This window comes from Liolophura sinensis, chromosome 4 (genome assembly GCF_032854445.1).
Source record: "Liolophura sinensis isolate JHLJ2023 chromosome 4, CUHK_Ljap_v2, whole genome shotgun sequence".
Lineage (NCBI taxonomy): Eukaryota > Metazoa > Mollusca > Polyplacophora > Chitonida > Chitonidae > Liolophura > Liolophura sinensis.
This window is the reverse complement of record NC_088298.1, coordinates 6,199,447-6,223,324: the sequence shown is the minus strand read 5'-3', so window position 1 is coordinate 6,223,324 and position 23,878 is coordinate 6,199,447. Positions and strand designations below refer to the sequence as shown.

Here is a 23,878-nt window from a genome sequence, read left to right as displayed (position 1 = left end):
AGTTCTCTCCCCTGTCTACCAATATTTCTTTATTGATTTATTTGATTGGATAGAAGAAACTGTAGATTCCAGATAAACCTCCAGTCTTTGACAAGTTACTGACGAACTTTTTCACCTGTGACGTACATATAGGTATGTCAAAATATTGGTGGAAAACATGTGGCCTAGAACAACCGTTAGATTATGCCAGCGGCTAAATGAGCGTCGACTGCTTAGTGTCATCCAGGCCCAACAAACAGTAAGAGCGCGGAAACGAACAAATTCACGGTCCCTGAATGATTCCACAATAGAAATTTACTAAGCATACAAGGTGAAACCAGTCAAGAATTCAAGAACATTTTATTTTCCGTCACTTCGATCAGCGAAACAACTGGCGCAGAGGTCAGTACGAGACAGCTTAACAATTTAATATTTCTCAACAAAAAGTGCAACACGTAGTTGACAAAATATCATAGGTCTTTATAGATCTAATTGAACCTAGTTCCAGACTCTTTTCTGTGTAAATGCTGGTTAAAAGATGATAGAATATTCACATTTTCCCATTTACAGTTAAATTACTGGTGAAGTACTCAATTGGGATATTTTCCACTGGCAATGAATGTTACCAATCCGAGAATTTGTCAGATAAATTACCACCACCAACGTCTCAATTTTCTTTCCATATCAATTTCAAGCACAGATTGAAAAGCCAGACATCTCCCACTAACAGCAGCTCCTTAAACAATTTCTGTTCTGTCTTGCAAGAAAAATTTAAGTTAGCCTACTCATTCAAATGTGAATTTGTTGTGAGAATACTTACAATTACTAATGAGGCTTTCGTGCACATGTATATGTACAAATGACAACAAGTCAAACATTTAAAAAGCCAAGAAATCCCACTTGATAGAATTTTTTTTACTTTTATATTCTATTGGGAGAAAAATAATAGTCATGGTCAAATTACACATGGAATCTCATGATTAAATTAACATGAAACATATTCCTAAACATCCAAACGTAAACTAGAACGTCATCATAAAAATGAGTTTAATATTGCAAAACATTAATGATTTTCCGAAACACTGAAAAAAGAATTAGTTATATCAATAATCAAGAATGTGTAACTTATTTCCATTAATAATCACCGCTGTCTGACACGAAAAGAGACACAAATTACTGAATATTTACTGAATTGAAGTCCACAACAGCTTTACGACCTGGGTCTAGATTATAAGGCATGTCTGGGAACAAAAATATGCCCGCCACAGTCTGTCATCTGACCTGGAAGCAGAGCAGTCACCTCAAACTTTCCTCTTCTTGTCAGCCATGGCTTTACGATTATGATTTGCCACTGTTGACTTGTGCTTGTCTTTGTAATTTCTATTTCGCGTCACATTGGCATCCTGACCTTGACCTTTAGGTTTGCCCTTGACATCATACTTCTTTTGACCTTGACCTCCATCCCCTCCCTTCTGACCTTGACCTTGTTTCTTCTGCTGATCATTTGCCTGTGCTTGATTGGGTTGAGTCTGAGACTTCTGACCTTGACCTTGCCCACGTTTTCTCCCGTCTCTTTGTGCCTTTGACTGCGCTCTTTCTTCAGCTTTTGCTCGCAGAACAGCAGGGTCTGCCACAAACTGATCTCTTCTTACCTCCTCCTCTGAAGATTCCTGGTATAAAGGGAGATAAAAATTATAAATATACCAAAACTGATTGCAACAATCAGTACAAGACGTTGTTTTTCTTAGTTTAAAGGATAGGTGAGTGATTTTTGGTTTCAAAATTGCACTGTGCTGTTTACCTTTGTAGATGTAAACTGAGTACAGAACAAACATTTCTAGCATTTTCTTGTCAGTTTTGGTCAGGTGGTGCCTGAATGGCTCAACCTTAGCTTTGAACAGGCAATTTGCAGGGGAGTATAAACATTTCAATAAGCCATATATCTTAAACACAAAGTTCCATGTAACAAGGTCCTAAATGGACTGCCCCTAGACTAGATAATACACATTTTTGCCTGTCGTTGGATAGATTCCACCCTGGGGTATCACTAGGGTTGTGTTGTTGTTTTTCTCATTTCTCTCATATTTTCCTCTCACATTTGTGGCAGGAACTTTCAAGCCTGTAACCAATTCAATTCAGTGGCTTCCCCCTGATCCTTTGGCCACAAATTCACAAAAGCTTCATTTCTACCTTGACTTGGACTGTGCCTCTTTATATGAATTTGCACTAATTTCATACTTTATTTCCTACCTTAATACTAAATCAGTGGTTTGTATTAAAGGTTATTACATGAAATTGGTCTCGTCATTACTGACCAAAAACATCTGCCATGGTTCATGATTGGGTATATTAGTGCCTCTTACGAAGCCGAGGAACGAATAAAATTTTACGATGATACAAAAAAGAAAATGGTCTCACCTCTGACCCATCGGGCAGTTCTTGGTTTGGACGTTTTGGTTTCTCCAAAACTCTTGGTGTAATAAAAGCCCTGTGATGATATTAAAAACATAAAAAGTATGAGTAAAACAACAATTTTTTTTTTTAAAACAGTGACAAATGCAAATTTTTGAAGACAACTTATTCAAAAAGATTCAGGAAAAATTCAAAAGAAAGCCAAGATTCAATCAGTGTTGACCTTTAATACAAGAATCACAGAACGGTCCTTTAAAACCTTATTAGTGTTTTACCCAATACTAAATAAAACTGTTAATTTTCAATTGTGTACAGAAATAATTTTCATTTTCCTTAAGGAGGTTAAAGTACACATTGCCCTGTTGTACGAAAATTTAATAAGCAACAAATATCACACGAAATATCTGATGAGTGAGGATACCGACAGCAAGCTTACCTGCGAGACAGCAAGCTTACCTGCAAGACAGCAAGCTTACCTGCGAGACAGCAAGCTTACCTGCGAGACGTCAGCTCATCAGCGGAATCGGCATCGTCAGCTCCGATAATGCCAGTGTCGTACGTATCATCATATTCGTCATCGTAAATATCTGGTTCGTACACACTCTCGCCCATGACCCCACTGCCGTATCGATCATACAAAGGTCGAAGGTCAGCCAGTTCTGACTTGTCATCCAATGCGTTCATACCCAGTGGATTTTTCTCTCTTGAAGGAATAAAAAAATAGATGTAGACGAACTTATATACTGACTGACAAATTGACAACAAAAAAAAAGCGCATTCCACCACACACATCGATCTTATTTATCAATATTAGGGCTGTCTCATCCACAGTTTATCAAGGAAACCTTCGGTGAAATTCAGCTAGAAATATTTTAAAAAGATTATACTAAAGAGCTTTGGGCAAAAATTCATATTCGCATATTCCATACACGTATTATTATTACATTTTATATGGTATTCATTTTATTAATATTAGAATTTACATAGTATTCACTGTATTATTATTACATTTTACATAGTATTCACTGTATCATTATTACATTTTATGTAGTAGTCATATCATTATTACATTTCATATAGTACTTATATTATTTTTACATTTTGCACAGTATTCATTGTATAAACCATCAATATATTACGGTTCTGCTGAGTACAAAATTATTAATCTCTGCTAAAAAAAACTATACTGAACAAAAATATAAATACACGAAACAATTTTATATTGTTTTCTCTCAGTATTAAATAACATGGTAACTCAATAATTAAGATAAAGTATTCATTATCAATTGTGGCTTCAATTTCCACTTCAATTTGGCCACTTGATTCGAGGAAAACAAATCAATATTTAAAAAAAAAACAAATCAATCAGTATACAAATAAATAATTTAGGGGGCATGTCTCATAAAATGTTACTTTAACATTTAACATTTTTGGTTTGTACAATTCTATTTTCGTTCAGTGTACTTTTTTTATCCTTATTTTATTCTGAAGCATGTGCTGAGTCAGTTAACTTTGACAATCATTCAAAAATTAATTTTAGCTCATGATAAAGATAGGGACATATAAGAAATAAACAGAGAGAAAACAAAACAAAACAAAACAAAGCTGCCCAATAAAAGCTTAGGGCATAGGTCCCTTTGTTTTGTCAGACAGATCAAGTTACTACCTCCAGCAAATACATTCTTTAACAATGGTGGCCTTACTTCTTTCCTTGACTTATTTTGCTCGTGTCCACCGTGTCTCGATTAAACACGTCAAACTCATCGAAATCAAACACGGAGCGACGCTCAGAGAGATAGCTGACGGGCTTTTCCTTTTCTGCTCTGAAATACAGTAACCATGGTAACAACATACCGATCAATCAACTTATGGAACTGCCTTTTGATTTAAATATTTCACAGATGTGATATTTCACAGATAGTCACACTCAAGAATTTTTCATCTCAAAGATGAGGTTCACATTTATGGGAGGGGAAAAAACCCAAGTGGTCGAGGTTAAACCACTGTCTTTTGGCAAGTTTTTGGTGTGACAGTTACAGGTATTCACAACATTTTGGTGGAGGACATGTCATTTTTCATGAACATTTGACGGCAAACAGGCACACAGGCGTTGACTGTCGACTGCCCATAGTGAGCAAAGCTTCACAAGCAGTGAGACATCTAATTCTCACATCGTATTCCCTGTCCATGTGAGGTGTGAAACGTGCGGCCTATATTTACGTGCCTGGGCAGGGTTCTGTCAAGGTCACGGAGCGGGACAGGAAGTTTGTCCTCTAGCACAGAGTTGATAACACGTTCCTGATCATAGTCGTATTCCTCCAGGCAACGCTGAAAACAGATTGACCAATCAAAAAATGATTGATTGATCAAATTATAAATCAAACCCTTAAAACGCTCAAACACAAATGACACTAATTGACTGAACGAATAGAGATAAGCTCCCACTAACTGAATGAATGAACAGACATAAGCTCCTACTAACTGACTGAATGAATAGAGATAACTTCCCACTTACTGACTGAATGAACAGACATAAGCTCCTACTAACTGACTGCATGAATAGAGATAACTTCCCACTAACTGACTGAATGAATGGAGATAAACTTCCCACTAACTGACTGAATGAACAGACATAAGCTCCTACTAACTGACTGAATGAATAGAGATAAGCTCCCACTAATTGAATGAATGAACAGACATAAGCTCCTACTAACTGACTGAATGAATAGAGATAACTTCCCACTAACTGACTGAATGAACAGACATAAGCTCCTACTAACTGACTGCATGAATAGAGATAACTTCCCACTAACTGACTGAATGAATAGAGATAACTTCCCACTAACTCACTGAATGAACAGACATAAGCTCCTACTAACTGACTGAATGAATAGAGATAAGCTCCCACTAATTGAATGAATAGAGATAAGCTCCCACTATCTGACTGAATGAATAGAGATACACTCCACTTACTGATGAATGAATAGAGATACGTTCCCACTAACTGACTGAATGAATAGAGATAAGCTCCCACTAACTGACTGAATGAACAGAGATAACTTCCCACTAACTGATTGAATGAATAGAGATAAGCTCCCACTAACTGACTGAATGAACACAGATACGTTCCCACTAACTGACTGAATGAGACAGACATAAGCTCCTACTAACTGACTGAATGAACAGACATAAGCTCCTACTAACTGACTGAATGAACAGAGATTAGCTCCACTAACTGACTTGAATAAATAGATAAGGTCCAACTAACTGAATGAATGAACAGAGATACGCTCCCACTAACTGACTGAATGAATAGAGGTAAGCTCTCACTTCAAATTTAGTTTTAAACTGATAAAACTGACCGAAACTTAATCAGTTCAAATAAATGTAAAACTTCATTTAAAACTCGAAAACCTCTTTAATAAGTTTTTTTAAATCACACAGTATGAAAAGATGTCTCCTACCTCAATAAATCCCTCCCCTAAGTCGGGCAGAAGGTCTTTTATGGCAGAGATCAGAGAGTCCAGTTCCACACCCGTCACCGTACGAGCACACGCACCATCTCCTTCCTGTGGGCACAATTTAATTTTTTATTTATCTGATTGTTCTTAAATGCTATACCAAAGAATTTTTCACTTATGCATGTACCTTGGCAGTCAGTTTTATGGATAAAGGAAACCAGAGTGTCTGGTGTAAACCACTGACCTAAGGCAAGTTACTGACAGACTTATCCCCTGTCGGTACTTTGACTGTTGTTAAAAGCCATTCTCATGTTTCGTGGGTGGAGAAAACCAGGATCCCCCATGTAAACCACTGACCTTTGGTAAATTGCTAACAAGTGTTTCCTCTGTATGGACAAATGCAAAGCCTGAGATCATATGAGTGGCCAAATCATAACCTCCTCCAGGGGAAGTTATGTCTTATGTTAGTGTTTGTTGGTAACTTTATGGAAAAAGCCTTGTAAGAATTTGGTGAAATCTTGTGCATTGGTTGACAGTGGTATAGGGGCCAATCCATTAAATTTTTATGTTGATTAGAGTCAGAATCTGGATCTAGAAGCTTTTTTCAATGACTCTTCAGTCTGAAAAGACAGATTACTTGATATGCCCTGGACATGAACTAATGGGACTTTGGTACCTGTATTTCAGCTGAAGTTTAGCATGTAAAAGTGGACTTTCACAAGCATACAATGGTCTTGAAATGCTGTGTACTCTAGAAGCAAGAAATTCAGTTTTTCTGATAAGAAATTATTCAAACTTCACAAAAAACCCCCCTCATAAGTGGCCTTATAAGTTGGATGAACCTATCAGAACGAAGCAAAAAGGTGCCACTTGAAAAATGCTCAAGTTTAGGTGAAATAGACAAACATGTTCTTACTGGTATCTGTACATGTATGTAGTTTTTACATGAACGCTTCATGGAAAACCTCTGCAATATACATTCACATTTAAGAAACCTTAGTAAGACCTGCTGGAGAAACCAGGTAAAGACTAGGGAAGATCTGGGCATGATTTTAAGAAACCTTAGTAAGACCTGCTGGAGAAACGAGGTAAAGACTAGGGGAGATCTAGGCAAGATTTTAAGAAACCTTGGTAAGACTGGGAGTATCTAGGGTAGAATTGGGAAAAAGCTTTCAATAACACACAGAAAAACCTGAAGAAATCAGGGTGAGGCTGGAAGAAATCAGGGTGAGGCAGGAAGAAATCAGGGTGAGGCTGGAAGAAATCAGGGTGAGGCAGGAAGAAATCTGGGTGAGGCTGGAAGAAATCTGGGTGAGGCTGGAAGAAATCTGGGTGAGGCAGGAAGAAATCTGGGTGAGGCAGGAAGAAATCAGGATTATCAGATTATGAGAAATCTGGGTAATACAGGGAGAAACTAAATGTTTGACTGGGAGAAACATTGAGATAACAATGCAGACTGTCAGAAATGTAGCCCTTTTATGGTACAGATGAAAATTCAGCCTATGACATCACTGAAAACAAAGTACGACTGGAACAAATCTGGGTAGGAGTGGGAGACACATTTGAACAACTCAGAGACTACTTGGTAAGACAGAGAAACCAAAGAAATACTTGGTAAGACAGAGAAACCAGAGAAATACTTGGTAAGACAGGGAAACCAGAGAAATACTTGGTAAGGCAGAGAAACCAGAGAAATACTTGGTAAGACAGAGAAACCAGAGAAATACTTGGTAAGACAGAGAAACCAGAGAAATACTTGGTAAGACAGAGAAACCAGTGAAATACTTGGTAAGACAGAGAAACCAGAGAAATACTTGGTAAGACAGAGAAACCAGAGAAATACCTGGTAAGACAGAGAAACCAGAGAAATACTTGGTAAGGCAGAGAAACCAGAGAAATACTTGGTAAGACAGAGAAACCAGATAAATACTTGGTAAGACAGAGAAACCAGAGAAATACTTGGTAAGACAGGGTACAGTGCAATGTGAAACTGTAGCCGTCTCAAGTTACCATCAACAATACAGTTGAATCTGAGCCCTACTTATATCTGCTTTCATGACATCTTTGGCATGTTTATAGGTTTATTAACTCACAAAAGCTGAGTGATGGTAAGCTTCCATGTGGGTGTCAGTAACAGAAGCTCCGCCTCCTACTGCTGCTGCTCCTCCTCCACCTCCAGAAGCTCCACCTCCTGTAGCCCCGCCTTCGTCAGAACCAGCACTTCCATCAGGACTTCCTCTTCCCCCTGCCTTTTTGGCTCCCTTGGGTTTCTTGCGTTTCCCGAAAGTTGCAAAAGCACTGTTTATACCATCTTGAATGAACAGGAGTCTGGTCTCGTCTCTAATCAGTGTCAAGGGATTTGGCAGTTGTAACTGACTGACTTACATAATACAGCCAAATTTATTCCCGTAATGTAACACAATTTATAAAAGTTTACAAGCCGTACTACCGATTTTCTTTGATACCGATTTTCTTTTTCACAGACAATGCTGATATCTGTCCTCTACCTGGATGAACCGGCGAAAGTGAAACCTTATTATCTGAGCTATTATGAAATAATAATCCAAAAATTTGATTTGATTTCCATGAATCAAATAAACTTAAATTTTGCCAAATATATCTATTACAGTATAATTAAATATGTGAGACAGACGTACAGCATAGACAGTAAAACCAGAGCAGTGACGAGAGCGTAATAGTTGGCAAATGGTCACACATGTTAAACCAGTGAAATCTAGCCTCCTGTCAATTTACAATTACCTCAGTCAGCGTTGTATGCTAACTGTCAATGTAAATACTTAGACAGCAGCAAATGACACGCCCCCTAGCATCATGGCTTAAGTAGAATTAGATAAAAAGTGTGCAGTGATGTGGATTCCAACTTATCAGACCTTACTGGTCTAGAATTACTCAAAATGCTGTGCTGTCATCACTTTTAACATACAATCACATGAAAAAAAGAAACAGTCTCTTTAAAAATTGAACCAAAAAAGGATACACAACACAATCTGCCTGCAGAAGAATATCAAAGGCATCCTGGATCATGTGCTGACTCTCATAGTCAGCCAGAAACCTGTGCGAAATATAGAGCAAAAACTATGTTATGATTAGAAATGTATCTTCTGACAAATGAATGATTGGATGACTATGGTTTAATGCCACTCTGGAAATATTGTGCCCTGAAGAAGAAGCAGGAGTTCTAGAATGAGACTCTTTCATCTCTGTCTTTTTTTTTGATGGCAAACGTGCTGAACTGATCCACATGGTCAGGCTTGTAGATGTCATAAAGAAAGTGAATTTTAAAGGAGAAGAAAATTTAAGTATCAATCACGTACCATTGAAAAGAGTATGCATTTCCTCGTAGGTGCATGCCATAAAAAAATTCTAATATGTACCTAAAGTTAAAAAATTACAAATAAAACTGTAAATGAAGTCAGCGCAAACATCTGCTGTAGGCGACTCCATTTTGCCTAAGAACTAGTCCTGAAGTCTTCTGTGTTAGGAGGAGAATTGCCGTTGGAAACCACCGAAGTGCAGTTCGTACATTTCCGGTAGAACTCTTCTACCCAGAAGGTAGCAAACAGTACAGTTCGTTTTCTGCTTGACGATCGGGAAACCGGAATGTTGGACATAAGTTCCGAGTTTACACCAACAAGCCAGCAGTTTTAATGACTCTCACTGGCTGAGAGGCAACACACCCCTAGCATAAATTACAAGGTGTTAAAGATGGAGGGTGCGATGGACTCAGCGATTTATGCCAGCTTTCCCATTTTCAGGCTTTACATGTATGGCGGGGAAAAATCCCCAAATTATGCAGCAGGCACCACCAGATAGAAAAAAATGTGCTCTTTTCAGCCTATAGTGTCATTTTTAAAAAAAAAATTTTCTCCTTTAAGCAATAATATTATAGTACTTTAAATTTTTCAACCATTTCGCATGTTTGTAAGGCGTTTATTCAAGCATATCCTGAAGGCATTATTCTGGGTAGGCTTTTTGAGAAGCCCTGAAATTGGCAATTTTCCATAATCAAATTAACATTGGGCTTAAATTGCACTGAAAGTTGGTCTTTCACCAAAACGCTGAGGAGTTAGGTAAATATAGGGATTACACTATCTGGATATACATGTAACAAAGATTCCCCTGCTGAACATTGGCTGGAGTAGCCAAGTACAATACAGTTATACTTATTGATGCAATGCCATGTTGAAATCAATGGCATACCTTCTCTCCCCCTGAATGTCAGAGAAAATGTCCAAAAATGCTTCTACGCTCTGTTGAGTATCACACAGTTTCTGAGAACTGAAAAAACAAAAACATGACGATGTCAGCCTGGTGGTTCTATCAATATGAAATAGCTTTATAGTACTAAACTCGTGTTACAACTCCAGAAAACAGATGGTGCTTGAGCCAACAACTGGTCAAAAATTATCGCTGCAAGAAAGGTTCTTTGCCCTTCAATAAGACAAGACAATGAAAATGCCCAAATGTCTGGGTTTACTCATCAACTTACCTGTGATTGAGTAAGGACAGAATACAGCACACCTGGATGGGCTGATGGAAGGCTTTGATCAACCCACCTGTGATTGAGTGTGGACAGCATACAGCACACCTGAAGGATAGTATGGACAGAATAGAGCCCACCGGTATGGGCTGAGGGAAGGCTTTGATCAACTCACCTGTAATTGAGTATGGACAGCATACAGCACACCTGAAGGATAGTATGGACAGAATACAGCTCACCGGTATGGGCTGATGGAAGGTTTTGATCAACTCACCTGTAATTGAGTATGGACAGCATACAGCACACCTGGATCATCTGATGGAAGGCTTTAATCAGAATATAGCATACCTGGATGATCTGACGGAAGGCTTTGATCAACTTGCCTGTGACTGAGTATGGGCAGAATACAGTACACCTGGATGATCTCAATGAAGGCTTTGATCAACTCACCTGTGATTGAGTATGGGCAGAATACAGCACATCTGGATGATCTGATGGGAAGCTTTAATCAACTCACCTGTGATTGAGTATGGGCAGAATACAGCACACCTGGATGATCTGATGGAAAGCTTTGATCAACTCACCTGTGATTGAGTATGGGCAGAATACAGCACACCTGGATGATCTCAATGAAGGCTTTGATCAACTCACCTGTGATTGAGTATGGGCAGAATACAGCACACCTGGATGATCTCAATGAAGGCTTTGATCAACTCACCTGTGATTGTGTATGTGCAGAACATAGGACACCTGGATGATCTGATACAACTCTTTGATCAACTCACCTGTGATTGAGTATGGGCAGAATACAACACACCTGGATGATCTCAATGAAGGCTTTGATCAACTCACCTGTGATTATGGACAGAATAAAGCATACCTGGATGATCTGGTGGAAAGCTTTAATCAACTCACCTGTGATTGAGTATGGGCAAAATACAGCACACCTGGATGATCTGATGGAAAGGTTTAATCAACTCACCTGTGATTGAGTATGAGCAGAATACATCACACCTGGATGATCTGATGGAAAGCTTTAATCAACTCACCTGTGATTGAGTATGGGCAGAATACAGCACACCTGGATGATCTGATGGAAGCTTTAATCAACTCACCTGTGATTGAGTATGGGCAGTATACAGCACACCTGGATCATCTGATGGAAGCTTTAATCGACTCACCTGTGATTGAGTATGGGCAGTATACAGCACACCTGGATGATCTGATGGAAAGCTTTAATCAGGTGTTTACGACCCTGCTGAAGTCTCCTCTTCAACATAAGTTTTGAACTGATAACAGACAGAAGACAGTTAAAATCAAGCAATTTTCATATTCACTGACAACATTCATATTTTATCCATAATGGCTTACACTGACAGACTTTTTTTTTCTTGACACATAAAAATACACATATGGCCTCATTGGACGCATTTCTGCAGGAGTTTTCTACAAATTTTAGCAGAATTTTGCTATGGTCGGTATGTATGCTTGGGGCTCGACGTCATACTTAACAATTTAACAGTGTTTGAACATACATGTATATTGTGTCCTCTTGTGGCAGGGCGAGTCCATGCCGCAAAGAGCTGCTGCCACTGAAGTATCATGCTGAACACACCAGACATGACACCCCACCCAGTCACATTATAATGACACCAGGCCAACCACTTCTGTTTCTCTAATCTCTCAGTGAGACAGCAGTAAGTACCATTTTAAATCTTTGGTATGACCTGGTTTGATCTTGGAATCTCCCAACTTCGAGTGAGTGAGTGAGTGCTTGGGGTTTAACGTCGCACTTAACAATTTTTCAGTCATATGACGATGAAGGAATCCTTAGAGTGCATGTAATGTGCCTCCTTGTTGCAGGATGGATTTCCACCGCTATTTTATCTAGTGCTGCTTCACTGAGACGACTTACCGAAGGCAAGTAAGGTGCCCCGCCCGAGCCATACTGATACAGGTCGACCCAATATACTGATACGGGTCAACCAGTCGTTGCACTATTCCCTTAATGCTGAACGACAAGCAAGGAAGTTACAAATTCCTCTTTCAATGTCTTAGGTGTGACCAAACCCAGGATTGACCCTGGATCTACCGCTCCCGAAGTGAAACCCCGACTTCAAGGCGGATGCCCTAACCATTACGCTACTGAAGTCGTTTCTTTTGCTATGGAGTTTTCCTTTAAAGCAAAGTGCAAGTTAACACACTGGCATCTGTGGCACACTGCTGGCTGACCACTAGCCCACCTACAGCAGGCTTCTAGCATTCCATTAACGATCTGCTGAGAAAGCAGAGTTAATGAAGTCGCCTGCGAAGAAATTGGCAAGTCAAATGTAACCTACATGTACTCCCTGACAAGTTTGAAAATATATATCGGTGCCAGCACTTCAGAAAACACCCGTTTAGAGAAAGTGTGAAAGCCAATATCTTCTGGATTATTATAATTCTGGGTCAAGGTTAATGCTACTATCAGCGTATTATGTACTATTTTTCACAAAGAAATAAACATCAAAAATATTATTTATATATTTATTTGATTGATGTTTTACACTGTACTCAAGAATATTTCACTTATACTATTATGGCCAGAATTATGGTGGGAGAAAACCCACGACCAACCACAGGTTGCTGACAGACCTCCCCACATATGACCGGAGAGCAAGCCAGCATGGGCTGGGTTTGAACTCACAGCTACCCCAATGGTGAGAGGCAAAACAATATTAAATTAATTCTACTCACCCTTGATTCTTGTGTGAGCGTGACTTGATAGCCTGAGCAAGGACGGGGGTTAGCACATCATAAAACACTGCCAGTCTGTATCAAGAAAGAATGAACAAATCAAAACTAACTGATGCCAGGGTTATTTCAAAGCAAATGTCATGACGTTTTATGGCTTTCCTGACCATATCCGAAAAATAATTTAAAACTACTGCCATATGCAAAGATAAAATCTAAAGTTAATTGAATATATTTTATTTATTTGATTGGTGTTTTACACTGTATTCAAGAATATTTCACTTATACGACGGCGGACAGCATTATGGTGGGTGGAAACCGAGCAGAGCCCAGGGGAAACCCACGCCCATCCGCAGGTTGCTGGCAGACCTTCCCACATATAAAGTTAATTGAATGATGTAGCTCAGATGTTTCAGCATAGAACCGATATAAAGAATTCACAACTTATAGCAAGGCATTCAAAGCTCACCTGTACGAGACACATGAATGTAAAACTCCAGCTCAATACATAATGTACTGAAATTGTGAATTTGGTAATTTACAGTAATTGACATGCACATAAAGCATCAACATCTGAACATACTCCTTGCGCCTTTGTGCCTTATACTTCAGGGTTTAACATTGCAATAGCAGTGTTTGTTGTATAACCCGATACTGTTCAACCTTGTTTGGTACTAAGTCAAATCCCGAGAATGTGTGCAGCATTTGAGGGATTTGACAAGGTAATAACCCTAAAAACATGAAGACAATGTGGCCAAAACTGCATATTTCATGCTACTATTCTGTTTTACTCCCTCCCCTAAGGTCATGTATTTTCGACCAATCAACGGCAAGCTTAGGCCACAGCAGTTGACCTAGATAGGTCAAAACTGCATATGTATGATGTTGTTTTATTGTTGCGTGACGCAGAATGTAAAAAGTTTACTGTACATGCATTATGACATCATATCGCTGAGCTCAGACTGGAACGTCATGAAACAAATGTGTCTTTTTCGACTCATGGAGCCTTAGTGTAAAATATTAAAAATGTAAAAACAAGAGCGATATCTATAAACTGTGCCAACTAACACTTTTATCACTGATGTAAATTCCAATAGTTAACTTTTATATAAATCATGAAAATAATCCAAGAAATAAACAAACTTAACTTTTTCATTTGTAGAAATAATCAGCATGAAATGATATTATTTGGGGAGGTAAGTGTACCCACTTGTGTGAGGCGTGACACACTAGACATTGTTTGAGTGAGTGAGTGCATGGGGTTTAACGTCGTACTCAACAATTTTTCAGTCATATGACGACGAAGGAATCCTTAGGGTGTATGTAATGTGCCTCCTTGTTGCAGGACGGATTTGCACCACTCTTTAATCTAGTGCTGCTTCACTGAGATGACTTACCGAAGGCCAGTAAGCCGCCCCACCCGAGCCATTACACTGATACGGGACAACCAGTCATTGCACTATCCCCTTCATACTGAACGCCAAGCGAGGAAGTTACACCTTCTTCTTTTAAAGTCTTAGGTGTGACTCGACCCAGGATTGATCCTGGATCTACCGCTCCCGAAGCAGACGCTCAACCAACTGTGCTATCCGGGCCAGTGACGTTGTTTGAAAGGTCAACGCTATTTAATATGTATATTTGCACACAGCCCGCAACTAACAGCGGGGTAGGAAAGGTATTTCAAACTGCAGCTCAACACATGCACTACTCATTGAGATACCATGCCCAAAAGTTACCTTAACATTGATTCTAATACAAAATACACAAAGTCATGGATTATGAAATTTACGGCATTTAATATTCACACAGCCCATCACTGATGGAACATCCGCCATATGCTACTGTGTTTTACATGTCTGCAAAACAAGAGCTCAATACATGCAGAACTTTTAAGGTACCACCCCTAACATTTACTTACCATAGCTTTCTCTGTTACCGCACTGCCATGCAGACACTTGGGGTATGACATAAGCTGAAAATCCTGATTTTCCAAAGTTTTCAAGGCCTGGAAGAGTTACTTTCAATTTCCAGGCTTTTCACAGTTTTAACAGCACCAGTCACCACTTTACTTACCTCTGAGGAAATCTTGAGTGGTGAAATATAGGACAAGCATATGGATACACCTCCAAAAACACCGACAATGTGATGCTCGTGTCAGACAGGTAATAAATAACATCTTCAAACTCCTCTGTTGTCATGGTAACCAGAGGATCTTGGGTAATCTGGGTCTGGTCTAGTTTCTGTGGCGACAGGCCACTCCCACTTTCCGGTCCGACACCGCACTTCATCCGAATGTTGTCAAACACCTGTCAAATGTAGTATAAAATTGATCACGAAGCTGGTTTTATGGATATATTTTCAATACATGAATTTTCAGATTACGGATAATAATCAGTGAAGAGTGTTCAGGACCCTACACGTATGTCATTCTGAAAGAACTCCAAAATTTTCCGCGAGAGGTTTATTATGCATATTAAAACGCATCAAACTTTCAATGCTTTAGGTTTTACCTCACACTTCACAGTGTTTCAGTTATGCGACGACAAGGATTTATTAGGTGTGTGTACACATACTGTGTCCATGCCACCAATTTCTGCCGCCACTTAAGTATCATGCTGAAGACACCAGATGTGACGCCCACCCAGTCACATTATACTGACACCAGGCCAACCAGTCCTGATTCCTTGAACAAAGCTCTCAGTGCTGAGCCAGAGTGATGTAGCAAAATACAGGAGCATTTCTTTTTCTTTCACACAGTAATAAAGCCTAGCAGAGTAATGTCCCTTTGTGGGAACTCTTCAGGTTTAGGTGTACAACAATTCAATACTTTAAAGCAACATATATTTTTTTTAATTTGCCTGGTGTTTAAAACACCATGATTAACTATATAATGATATGAGGAGTTATCATGTGTGTGTATTGTGTCTTTTTTGTGGGAGGACGAGCCCATATCCCCAAAGTATGAACCTTAGACTGTTCAAACCTAATGAGTGTACGAGAGTGCTAGATGGTGTAGCACCACAGCCCCATGAACAGTGAGAGTGTATCAATTCCCTGTCTATGGCTGGTTTGGGTGACCATTAGTAATCATGTTTTCACTGTCAAACTGAGATGAAGTACAATAGTTTACTGTTGCAAAACAAACATAAAAAACCACAGCAGAGCAGGCATCTTGCACATCAGGTGATAAGGGGATGGTCTTCCAGCAACCTCCAGATAGTCGTGGGTTTCCCCTGGGCTCTGCCCGGTTTCCCTCCAACCATAATGCTGGCCGCCATCTTGAGTATGGCGTAAAACACCAATCAAATAAATAAATATATAAATGATGGTCATCTGTGATTGATCATAATTTAGGGACCATTATGAAGTCGCGAAGCAAAAATGAAACTGAATTGGACTACCTGACAAACAGTTGGCAGAGTGGCTCTCAGATCGTCCTTGTATTTTGGCTGCTGTGTGAAGACATTCGTGATCATCTTGGACAGCAGGGGGCCATTTTCTCGGCCGTACAGAACACACAAGTCCATCAGCTTAGGTATGTCGAAGATAAAGTTCTCATACAAAATGTCACCAAAAACTTTTGGTCCGATGTGGCTTTCCTGATGAAAGACAAACAGATGAAACGAAGTCAGGAAATAGAGAATCACAATTAAAATACACGTCCAGAAATTGTGATATTATATGGCTGGAAAGTTTTAATAATATGATAATAACAATATTTTTATTGATTCAAGGTAACTCAGTCAATTTGTACATAACTGTTCTTCTCAAGGTTATCAAAAACAAAACGATTTACACAAACAGTTATACAGTGACGAAGTAATGTGACTGCTGCCCCTGTGACTGTCCGAACCAGCAGGTGAGACAGGGTAGTGCGAGACGGCCCATTACCGACCCTTCCCGCCCCTCCTGATGGCTGGAACTCACTACACACATGTTCAGAGCACAAACAAAGTGACTGAGAATGGGACAAAATGAGATGAATGACCTCATTCCCATATCCCATTTGGTTTGAATTTATTTACTCATTTCATTGGTGTTTTACACCTTACCCAAGAGCATTTCACTTATACAATGGTGGCCAACATGATGGTGGGAGAAAACTGGGCAGAGCTCGGGGGAACCCATGACCATCGGCGTAGGATGAAAGGGATTTTAAGTGAACTTCATGCAAAAGACACAAAAGACAGCACAAGCCCCACAAACGAGGAAAAAATGGAGAAACCAAAAATTCTTTAACCAATGCGAGATTTGAACCTGGACCTGAAGTGTGTTTGAAAGGCTGTTTCAAAGATTTCCTTTACAGAAATTCTCACATCAATGTACATATATTCCAAGCAGGTATTTACATAAACAGACAAAATATCTAGAGTTGTGTCACCTTAGACTCCTTATGAGTCGCCATTCTCAGATAAGTCATGAAAACGAGTCGGTGAATCTCCTGGTGAAGGGATAAGGCTTCTCCTGGTAGATGACTCAGTAGGTCATAACTCCTGATAAAATATAGGTAAATGACTCAGAGAGTCATAACCCCTGATAACACATAGGTAGAGAAAAACTTTCCAGCATTTACTCAGACATGGTTAAACTTCAATGATCCATAAAATAAAGTACATTTGTACTTTACTCTGTGTCTTTCCAACAGACAAAAATGAAATAAAACGGGCGATTTTTTTTTCCATTTCACCAGAGTTTAATACCATACAAAGGTTTGGGAATGTGACAGCAAGCATCAAATTCGTAGGTCACCACCGATTCCACAAAGACATTTCTGCCTTGATCTTGAGCCTTGTATTTGGGCTTTAGAAATTAAAATTTTGTGTCCCTCATCAATGCAGTCTTAAAACAACACTGTCCAAATTTCAACTTTCAGTAACAACAACTAAGCATCGTACAAAATTCTTAAATTCTGACTTAAGCCAGAACCGGCTTTATGGAATCTGCCCAGACCTTCGAATTTGATGCTTGCTGTCCCATTCCCAAATCTTTGTATGGTATTAAACTCTGGTGAAATGAAAAAAAAAATCGCTTTTTAAGTCAGAGTCTGGAGTCAGAGTTCAAGCAGATACCAATTTTTTTTAGTAACACAGTCTGTGTGAAGTAATTGTGATCAAAAAATAAAGACAAGAGTCATAACTACATTCAGTCAAATATGACTCAATCCGAACATAGAAAAGTGAGTCACTGATGTCGATCAATTGAATTCTGGTACATGATTCTTCTTTTCTTAATTCCCACAAGTCAGATGGAGGATCAACTAAAAAAAAAACATCTTACCGCGGAGCTTGGCGTAGATATGCATCCAGACATCTGTGCAGCTTCTCATCAAACACAGCCTGTTAAATATCAGTACATTTATTTGGTTGATCCTACACGATCATACTTAAAAATGTATCATTTATCATGATGTGTATATGAGAGTAGTCAACTTCACAGGTATGGACACAGGTGTGCTCAGAATAAATTCACTGTTCACCAGGTGCCCGATAAACTTCCTGACTCAAAGCCACAGCCAATATGCATCTAGACATCTGTGCAGCTTCTCATCAAACACAGCCTGTTAAATATCAGTACATTTATTTGGTTGATCCTACACGATCATACTTAAAAATGTATCATTTATCATGATGTGTATATGAGAGTAGTCAACTTCACAGGTATGGACACAGGTGTGCTCAGAATAAATTCACTGTTCACCAGGTGCCCGATAAACTTCCCGACTCAAAGCCACAGCCAATTGCCAATCAGCATGAGAACTTTGGATTTGAACATATGCCCTCATTGGTTAAGGGATTAACAGTCGCACTGGGTTAGCACTGATGTTTTACGCTGTACTCAAGAATGTTTCACTTAAACTATATGACGGCCGCCAGCACTGTGGTGGGAGGAAACCGGATAGAGCCCAGGGGAAACCCACGACCACCCGCAGGTTAATGCAAGACCTTCCCACCTTATGGCCGGGAAGGAAGCCAGCATGAGCTGGATTTCAACTCACATCAGCCGCACTGATGGGAGGCTACTGGGTCATTGTCCTGTGCTGGTGTGCTAACCCCTTCGACCATGGAGGACCCATTCTCAATTTAAATGCATATGCATATAGACCTCCATTGTATGAATGCATTCGCCACATAGAATTTGAAACGAACTATTTCAAGCAAAAAATGTGGATGTGACATTACTGATAAACTCTGGGTCTCTACACACTATCTTAGAATTTGATGTTTTAAAACCTTTTTAACTTGGAACAATTCTGAAGAATATAAATTAATCTATGACTTTCATCTGACTTTGTCTATGTCTTGGCATAATATTTTGACCTGGTTACATCATTTTAGTGTTTTTTGTGCCTCAGACCCCATGATCACGCAGTGATCTTAGACTTACGTCAAAGTCTTAATCATTAAATTTGGTATGTTCCTTTTCAGTGTTTTAGCTAAAATTTGTTGTACAATAACTTACCCAGAATTTACATGTCAAGCAATATTTTGACCTGGTTACATCAGAAATAATAATTTTACAGTGATTTTAAATTTTGACTTAAGCCGAAGATCACTTTGTGATCTCGGGGTCTATATATGCTGATGTAACTTGATCACCTGGCACCAGAACTTGTCATGTGGCAGCTGTAACAGACGATGTAAATCCTCTTCAATAAATCTCATCCTCTCAATCCACTCCTCATATCCTCCTCGATCCGAGAGATCTGTAGGCGGCGGAACGTACAGGACAAACTCTATATCCTCGCGTCTACTGGGGTGCTTCAATGAGAATAAACACCATCTGAATTTATCTTTTTTGCACTCAGAGACATAAAAGCATAACTTTAATTGAATGTTGCAACCACTTCAGTGCGATCTCACCTACAGCTAGGCTAAAGCAGGTGTAGGTCTATGGGGCTATGCTTATGTAGAAACATAGCCCTATATACAAGCATTGCCTTACGCAACTTTCCACTTCTGTGTCTGATGTATGATGATACTTCACTAGTATCACTAGTGCAAGTGTACTCTGGACCACAACTTCTCCGTGTACATGACTTATAAGTATCTGTCATTTATGCGCCATGATTGAATTTTCTGTATAATACTCAGAACTTTTCGACTTCTAGCGTTGCCCCATATGGAGGCCTACGTGGAACAGCAAAGGTTTAGCTTGCTATCTCCAAGTATTGCCAAGCCAAAATAAAGGGAACATCCGCGACATGTCAAACTTGACTGATCAGTCGTGCTGCAACGTACCCGAAGCTGTTTCGATCCATAAAAACGGACGCAAAAATGGACAGGGATTACGGACAACAACGTCACACAGCGGACAACAACAGTATGTGGAGGACAGCACACTGAGAACCGAGGAGTGTATGCCAATGTTTGCTAAACTGCTAACCTTCGCGTCCCTTTAGGCCAAGACTAAAAATATAACCTAGAATTGTCATGATTGTGCTAGAAAATACCATGATTTACCAATGCTGGAATCGTTGGCTGGACATTTCCTGAGATTTTCCCCTCTACTTCTACGACTTGCTCGTTCAGAGGCAAAACCATTGTCACAAGTCACAGACGGATTGGGTTTTTGTTGTTTGTTTCTGATTTCTCCAAGTCTAGCACGGGTACATGTCAGTCATATGTCAGCTGCTCCTGCAAGATTTTCCAGCCGATTATGAAACCGGAAGAAGGGGCAGTCAAAGCAAAAGCTGAATTTAACCAAATATAGAACTGAACTGTGCACACATAAATTTGTATTTATTGTTAATGACATACTTAACTGGAATGTGAAATACTGAATTATCTATTTCATAAATAGTTTTTGTTCATGACATTACTGAGTTGCATGCTTACGTTTGCCACTTCGGCATGTTCGTTTGTAACTTAGATTAGACTTTTTTTGGCAGCCATTTCAGTAGGATCAGTCCTTGTTTTTATTTCACCAATGACCTGTTCTCCGTATGTTCAAAATGTACTTGGTCGCATGATACATTGAAATGAATAGGAGTTTATATACTCTATGAAAAAGGTATAATCTGTTAAAGTTACGTTCAAAATGTGTCCATATTGAGAGGATTTCTTATTCAAGGCAATAGCTGTTCCCGAACAAGATCGTCATGGCGGCGTTGAGCAAGGCAGACTACTTAAAGCGGTATATATCTGGCGATCCTGCTCTTGAGGACAAAAAGAAAAAGAAAAAGAAGAAGCTGAAAAAGATTTTGAAGACACACTCTAGGTAACAAGTTAAATAATTTATTTGTAGATGTTTTTGTTCTAATTTACTGTGCGGTAACAAAATGATGGAGTCACGAATTCTGGAACCTCTATAATGTGCAAGACGTATTGATTATTGTTTACCAACAATTAGCTGTATGAGGTTATGTATATGTAGACACATAACCCTACATGCAAGCACTGACTTACGCTGCACACTTCATTTCTCCTCGACATACTGATGTTGTCCGGTGACTTTGCCCGTAATACCTGTACATATCTGCCTCCAAAATGTCATCAGTTGACGGATATGCTTTGCCTTTCAGACGTACACTTGACTAGTACGAGTACACATACTGTTGGTTGAGGAAAATTTTGATACGATTTATTCAATATTTTCAGTTGTTTTTTTTGTTTTTTTTTTGTTTTTTTTTTAAACAATATTTTGTTCAAACAAATGAACAGATAGGGGTCCAAACAAGCTGTCCAGTTACTCAACACTGCTTCAAGCTGATCGGATCCACGTCGTAACATCCGCCCCTTCTAATCACCATACACACACATTTTTTCCACAGTAAATCTGTGGATTGTGCCCAGCAGTATTGAATCAGTTGTAGGAAAGTTGTCAGTAAGATGCCAAGAGTTGGTGGTTTACCAGTGGAGCTTTGGTTTTCCCTGCCCATATAACTGACTGCCATTGTATGTGTAAAGTATTCTTGAGTTTCCTCAGTGACCTTGAGGAAGGTTTTCAGCAACCTGCGGATGGTCATGGGTTTCCCCCAGGCTGTGCCGGGTTTCCACCCACCATAATGCTGGCCGCCGTCGTATAAGTGAAATATTCTTGAGTATGGCGTAAAACACCAATCAAATAAATAAATAAAATAAATCAGTGACCTTGAGTAAAATGCCGAAGGGCAGTGGTTTGTTCCAGGTACTGTTTATTCCCTTAAAGAATAATCAAATAAATAGATAAATTATACCTAATAATAAATATTAATTAATATTTCATCAGAACCACCCACTTTCCTGAAATGATTTTGTGTTATAACAGAGTGAAAATAGTGGATGATGATGTTGACTTAAAGAGTCTGTTACCTGGCAACCTTGAGAATACTTTAGAGGAAGATGTTGGAGACAATGAGCCAACCATAGCAGAGATTGTGGACGAGAGACCCGGAGGAAGTTCAGCGGCTGGAAAAGTATCGCCAGGATGACAGGTGGCAAACACTAGGAAGCAAGGACAGGGGAGGTAATTTAATGGAAATATTTAAAAAAAAAATTTTCAGTGAGGAAGTTTGTAATGTTGATGATGAGTTTTTTGAGAGACAAAGTTATCTGACAATATTGAAAACATACTGCATTATATTAAGAGGATAATAAACCTCTGTTTACTCATTTCAGAGCTTCTCTTTGAGCATAAATTTGCGCAAAAAAAAGTGCATTTTGAGATACAAATATAATATTTCATGTACAATGACATTATGTTGCAGGAAATAGCAGTGAGCATGAAAATACTGAAAATGATGATGATCATATACATCATGAATGTAGACATGATTCTGATTCTGACCAATCACCAGTAAGGAAAGGAAGACATGATTCCGATTCTGACCAATCACCAATGAGGAAAGGAAGACATGATTCTGATTCTGACCAATCACCAGTGAGGAAAGGAAGACATGATTCTGATTCTGACCTATCACCAGTGAGAAAAAGCAAACACGACTCAGACTATGACCAATCACCTGCAAGGCAGCATCATTCAAATAAAACTAATAAACTGTTAAGTCAAAGTAAAAATGGACGTAGATTATCACCAGCTCACAGTGCTTCCAAATCAAAGTCAGAAATACCTGCCCAATCGCCTCCCAGAAGAAAAAGTATGGATTCAGATTCTGACCAGTCACCACCAAGGAGGCAAAGGAAGGGTTCAGACTCTGACCAATCACCTCCAAGGAGGAACAGGAAGGATTCAGACTCTGACCAGTCACCTCCAAGGAGGAAAAGAAAGGACTCAGACTCTGACCAGTCACCTCCAAGGAGGAAAAGAAAGGATTCAGACTCTGACCAATCACATCCAAGGAGGAAAAGAAAGGACTCAGACTCTGACCAATCACCTCCAAGGAGGAAAAGAAAAGGTTCAGATTTGGAGCAATCACCACAAAGAAAACAGAAAGCTAAAGACAGCTTAGTCAAACCTCAAAAAACACTGTCAGGTGCCAAAGCTGGACTTTCGTCAGCAAAAGATGTTCGTAAAGAGACTGAACTCTTGAGAAAACGCCATGATGCAGCATTTAACAAGGTACTTTGTAGATTACCTTTAATATTTGTCAAAGATGCTAATAGTGCATTTGACCGATGACGTTGCATGTTCAATTCCAGCCGTTGAATGAGGTTTGTCGCAACTTGATGGTTTTGTCTAAATTCTCAGGAGTCTTCATCCGGGGAAGTTCACTGCCGTTGTCTAAGTAAAATATTTTTGAGCATGGCGCCAATTTGGTACCGTAAATCACCTGGAATTTCATGAAATTTTTCACCAAGTGCTCTGCTGTAATACGGTATGAACTGTTACTGTAGAACAGAAAGGAGATTACTGT

At 39.3% G+C, this 23,878-nt stretch overlaps 2 protein-coding genes across 2 annotated transcripts in view; one reads left to right on the top strand and one right to left on the bottom strand.

Annotated features, from left to right (window-relative positions):
* Window positions 1-351: 351 nt before the first annotated feature.
* LOC135464629 (activating signal cointegrator 1 complex subunit 2-like) lies at window positions 352-20,743 on the bottom strand. Its single transcript, XM_064742086.1, has 17 exons — window positions 20,547-20,743; window positions 19,683-19,844; window positions 18,364-18,422; window positions 17,468-17,579; window positions 16,488-16,685; window positions 15,160-15,392; window positions 13,090-13,164; window positions 11,535-11,642; window positions 10,074-10,151; window positions 8,851-8,925; window positions 7,946-8,192; window positions 5,856-5,960; window positions 4,599-4,719; window positions 4,095-4,212; window positions 2,888-3,094; window positions 2,398-2,467; window positions 352-1,649 (listed from the first exon to the last, which is right to left on the bottom strand). Exons 1-17 carry the CDS (start codon window positions 20,625-20,627, stop codon window positions 1,281-1,283), a joined length of 2,418 nt encoding a protein of 805 aa, XP_064598156.1. The 5' UTR covers window positions 20,628-20,743; the 3' UTR covers window positions 352-1,280.
* Window positions 20,744-21,117: 374 nt separating this feature from the next.
* Window positions 21,118-23,878, top strand: part of LOC135464773 (BUD13 homolog) — a 9,208-nt gene continuing 6,447 nt past the window's right edge. The window contains 4 exon segments of the mRNA XM_064742319.1: window positions 21,118-21,303; window positions 22,333-22,453; window positions 22,455-22,498; window positions 22,782-23,583. Coding sequence (XP_064598389.1) covers window positions 21,185-21,303; window positions 22,333-22,453; window positions 22,455-22,498; window positions 22,782-23,583 — 1,086 coding nt within the window. The 5' untranslated portion in view covers window positions 21,118-21,184.

What these genes read in the sequence shown, in the direction of transcription:
- LOC135464629 (XM_064742086.1), bottom strand. Translation starts at nt 20,627, where the DNA reads ATGGTTTTGCCTCTGAACGAGCAAGTCGTAGAAGTAGAGGGGAAAATC. An exon ending in CACTCAAGATTTCCTCAGAG is followed by an intron (nt 13,165 to 15,159) that starts GTAAGTAAAGTG and finishes TTCTTGATACAG; the next exon opens with ACTGGCAGTGTTTTATGATG. An exon ending in TAGGGGAGGGATTTATTGAG is followed by an intron (nt 4,720 to 5,855) that starts GTAGGAGACATC and finishes ATCTGTTTTCAG; the next exon opens with CGTTGCCTGGAGGAATACGA.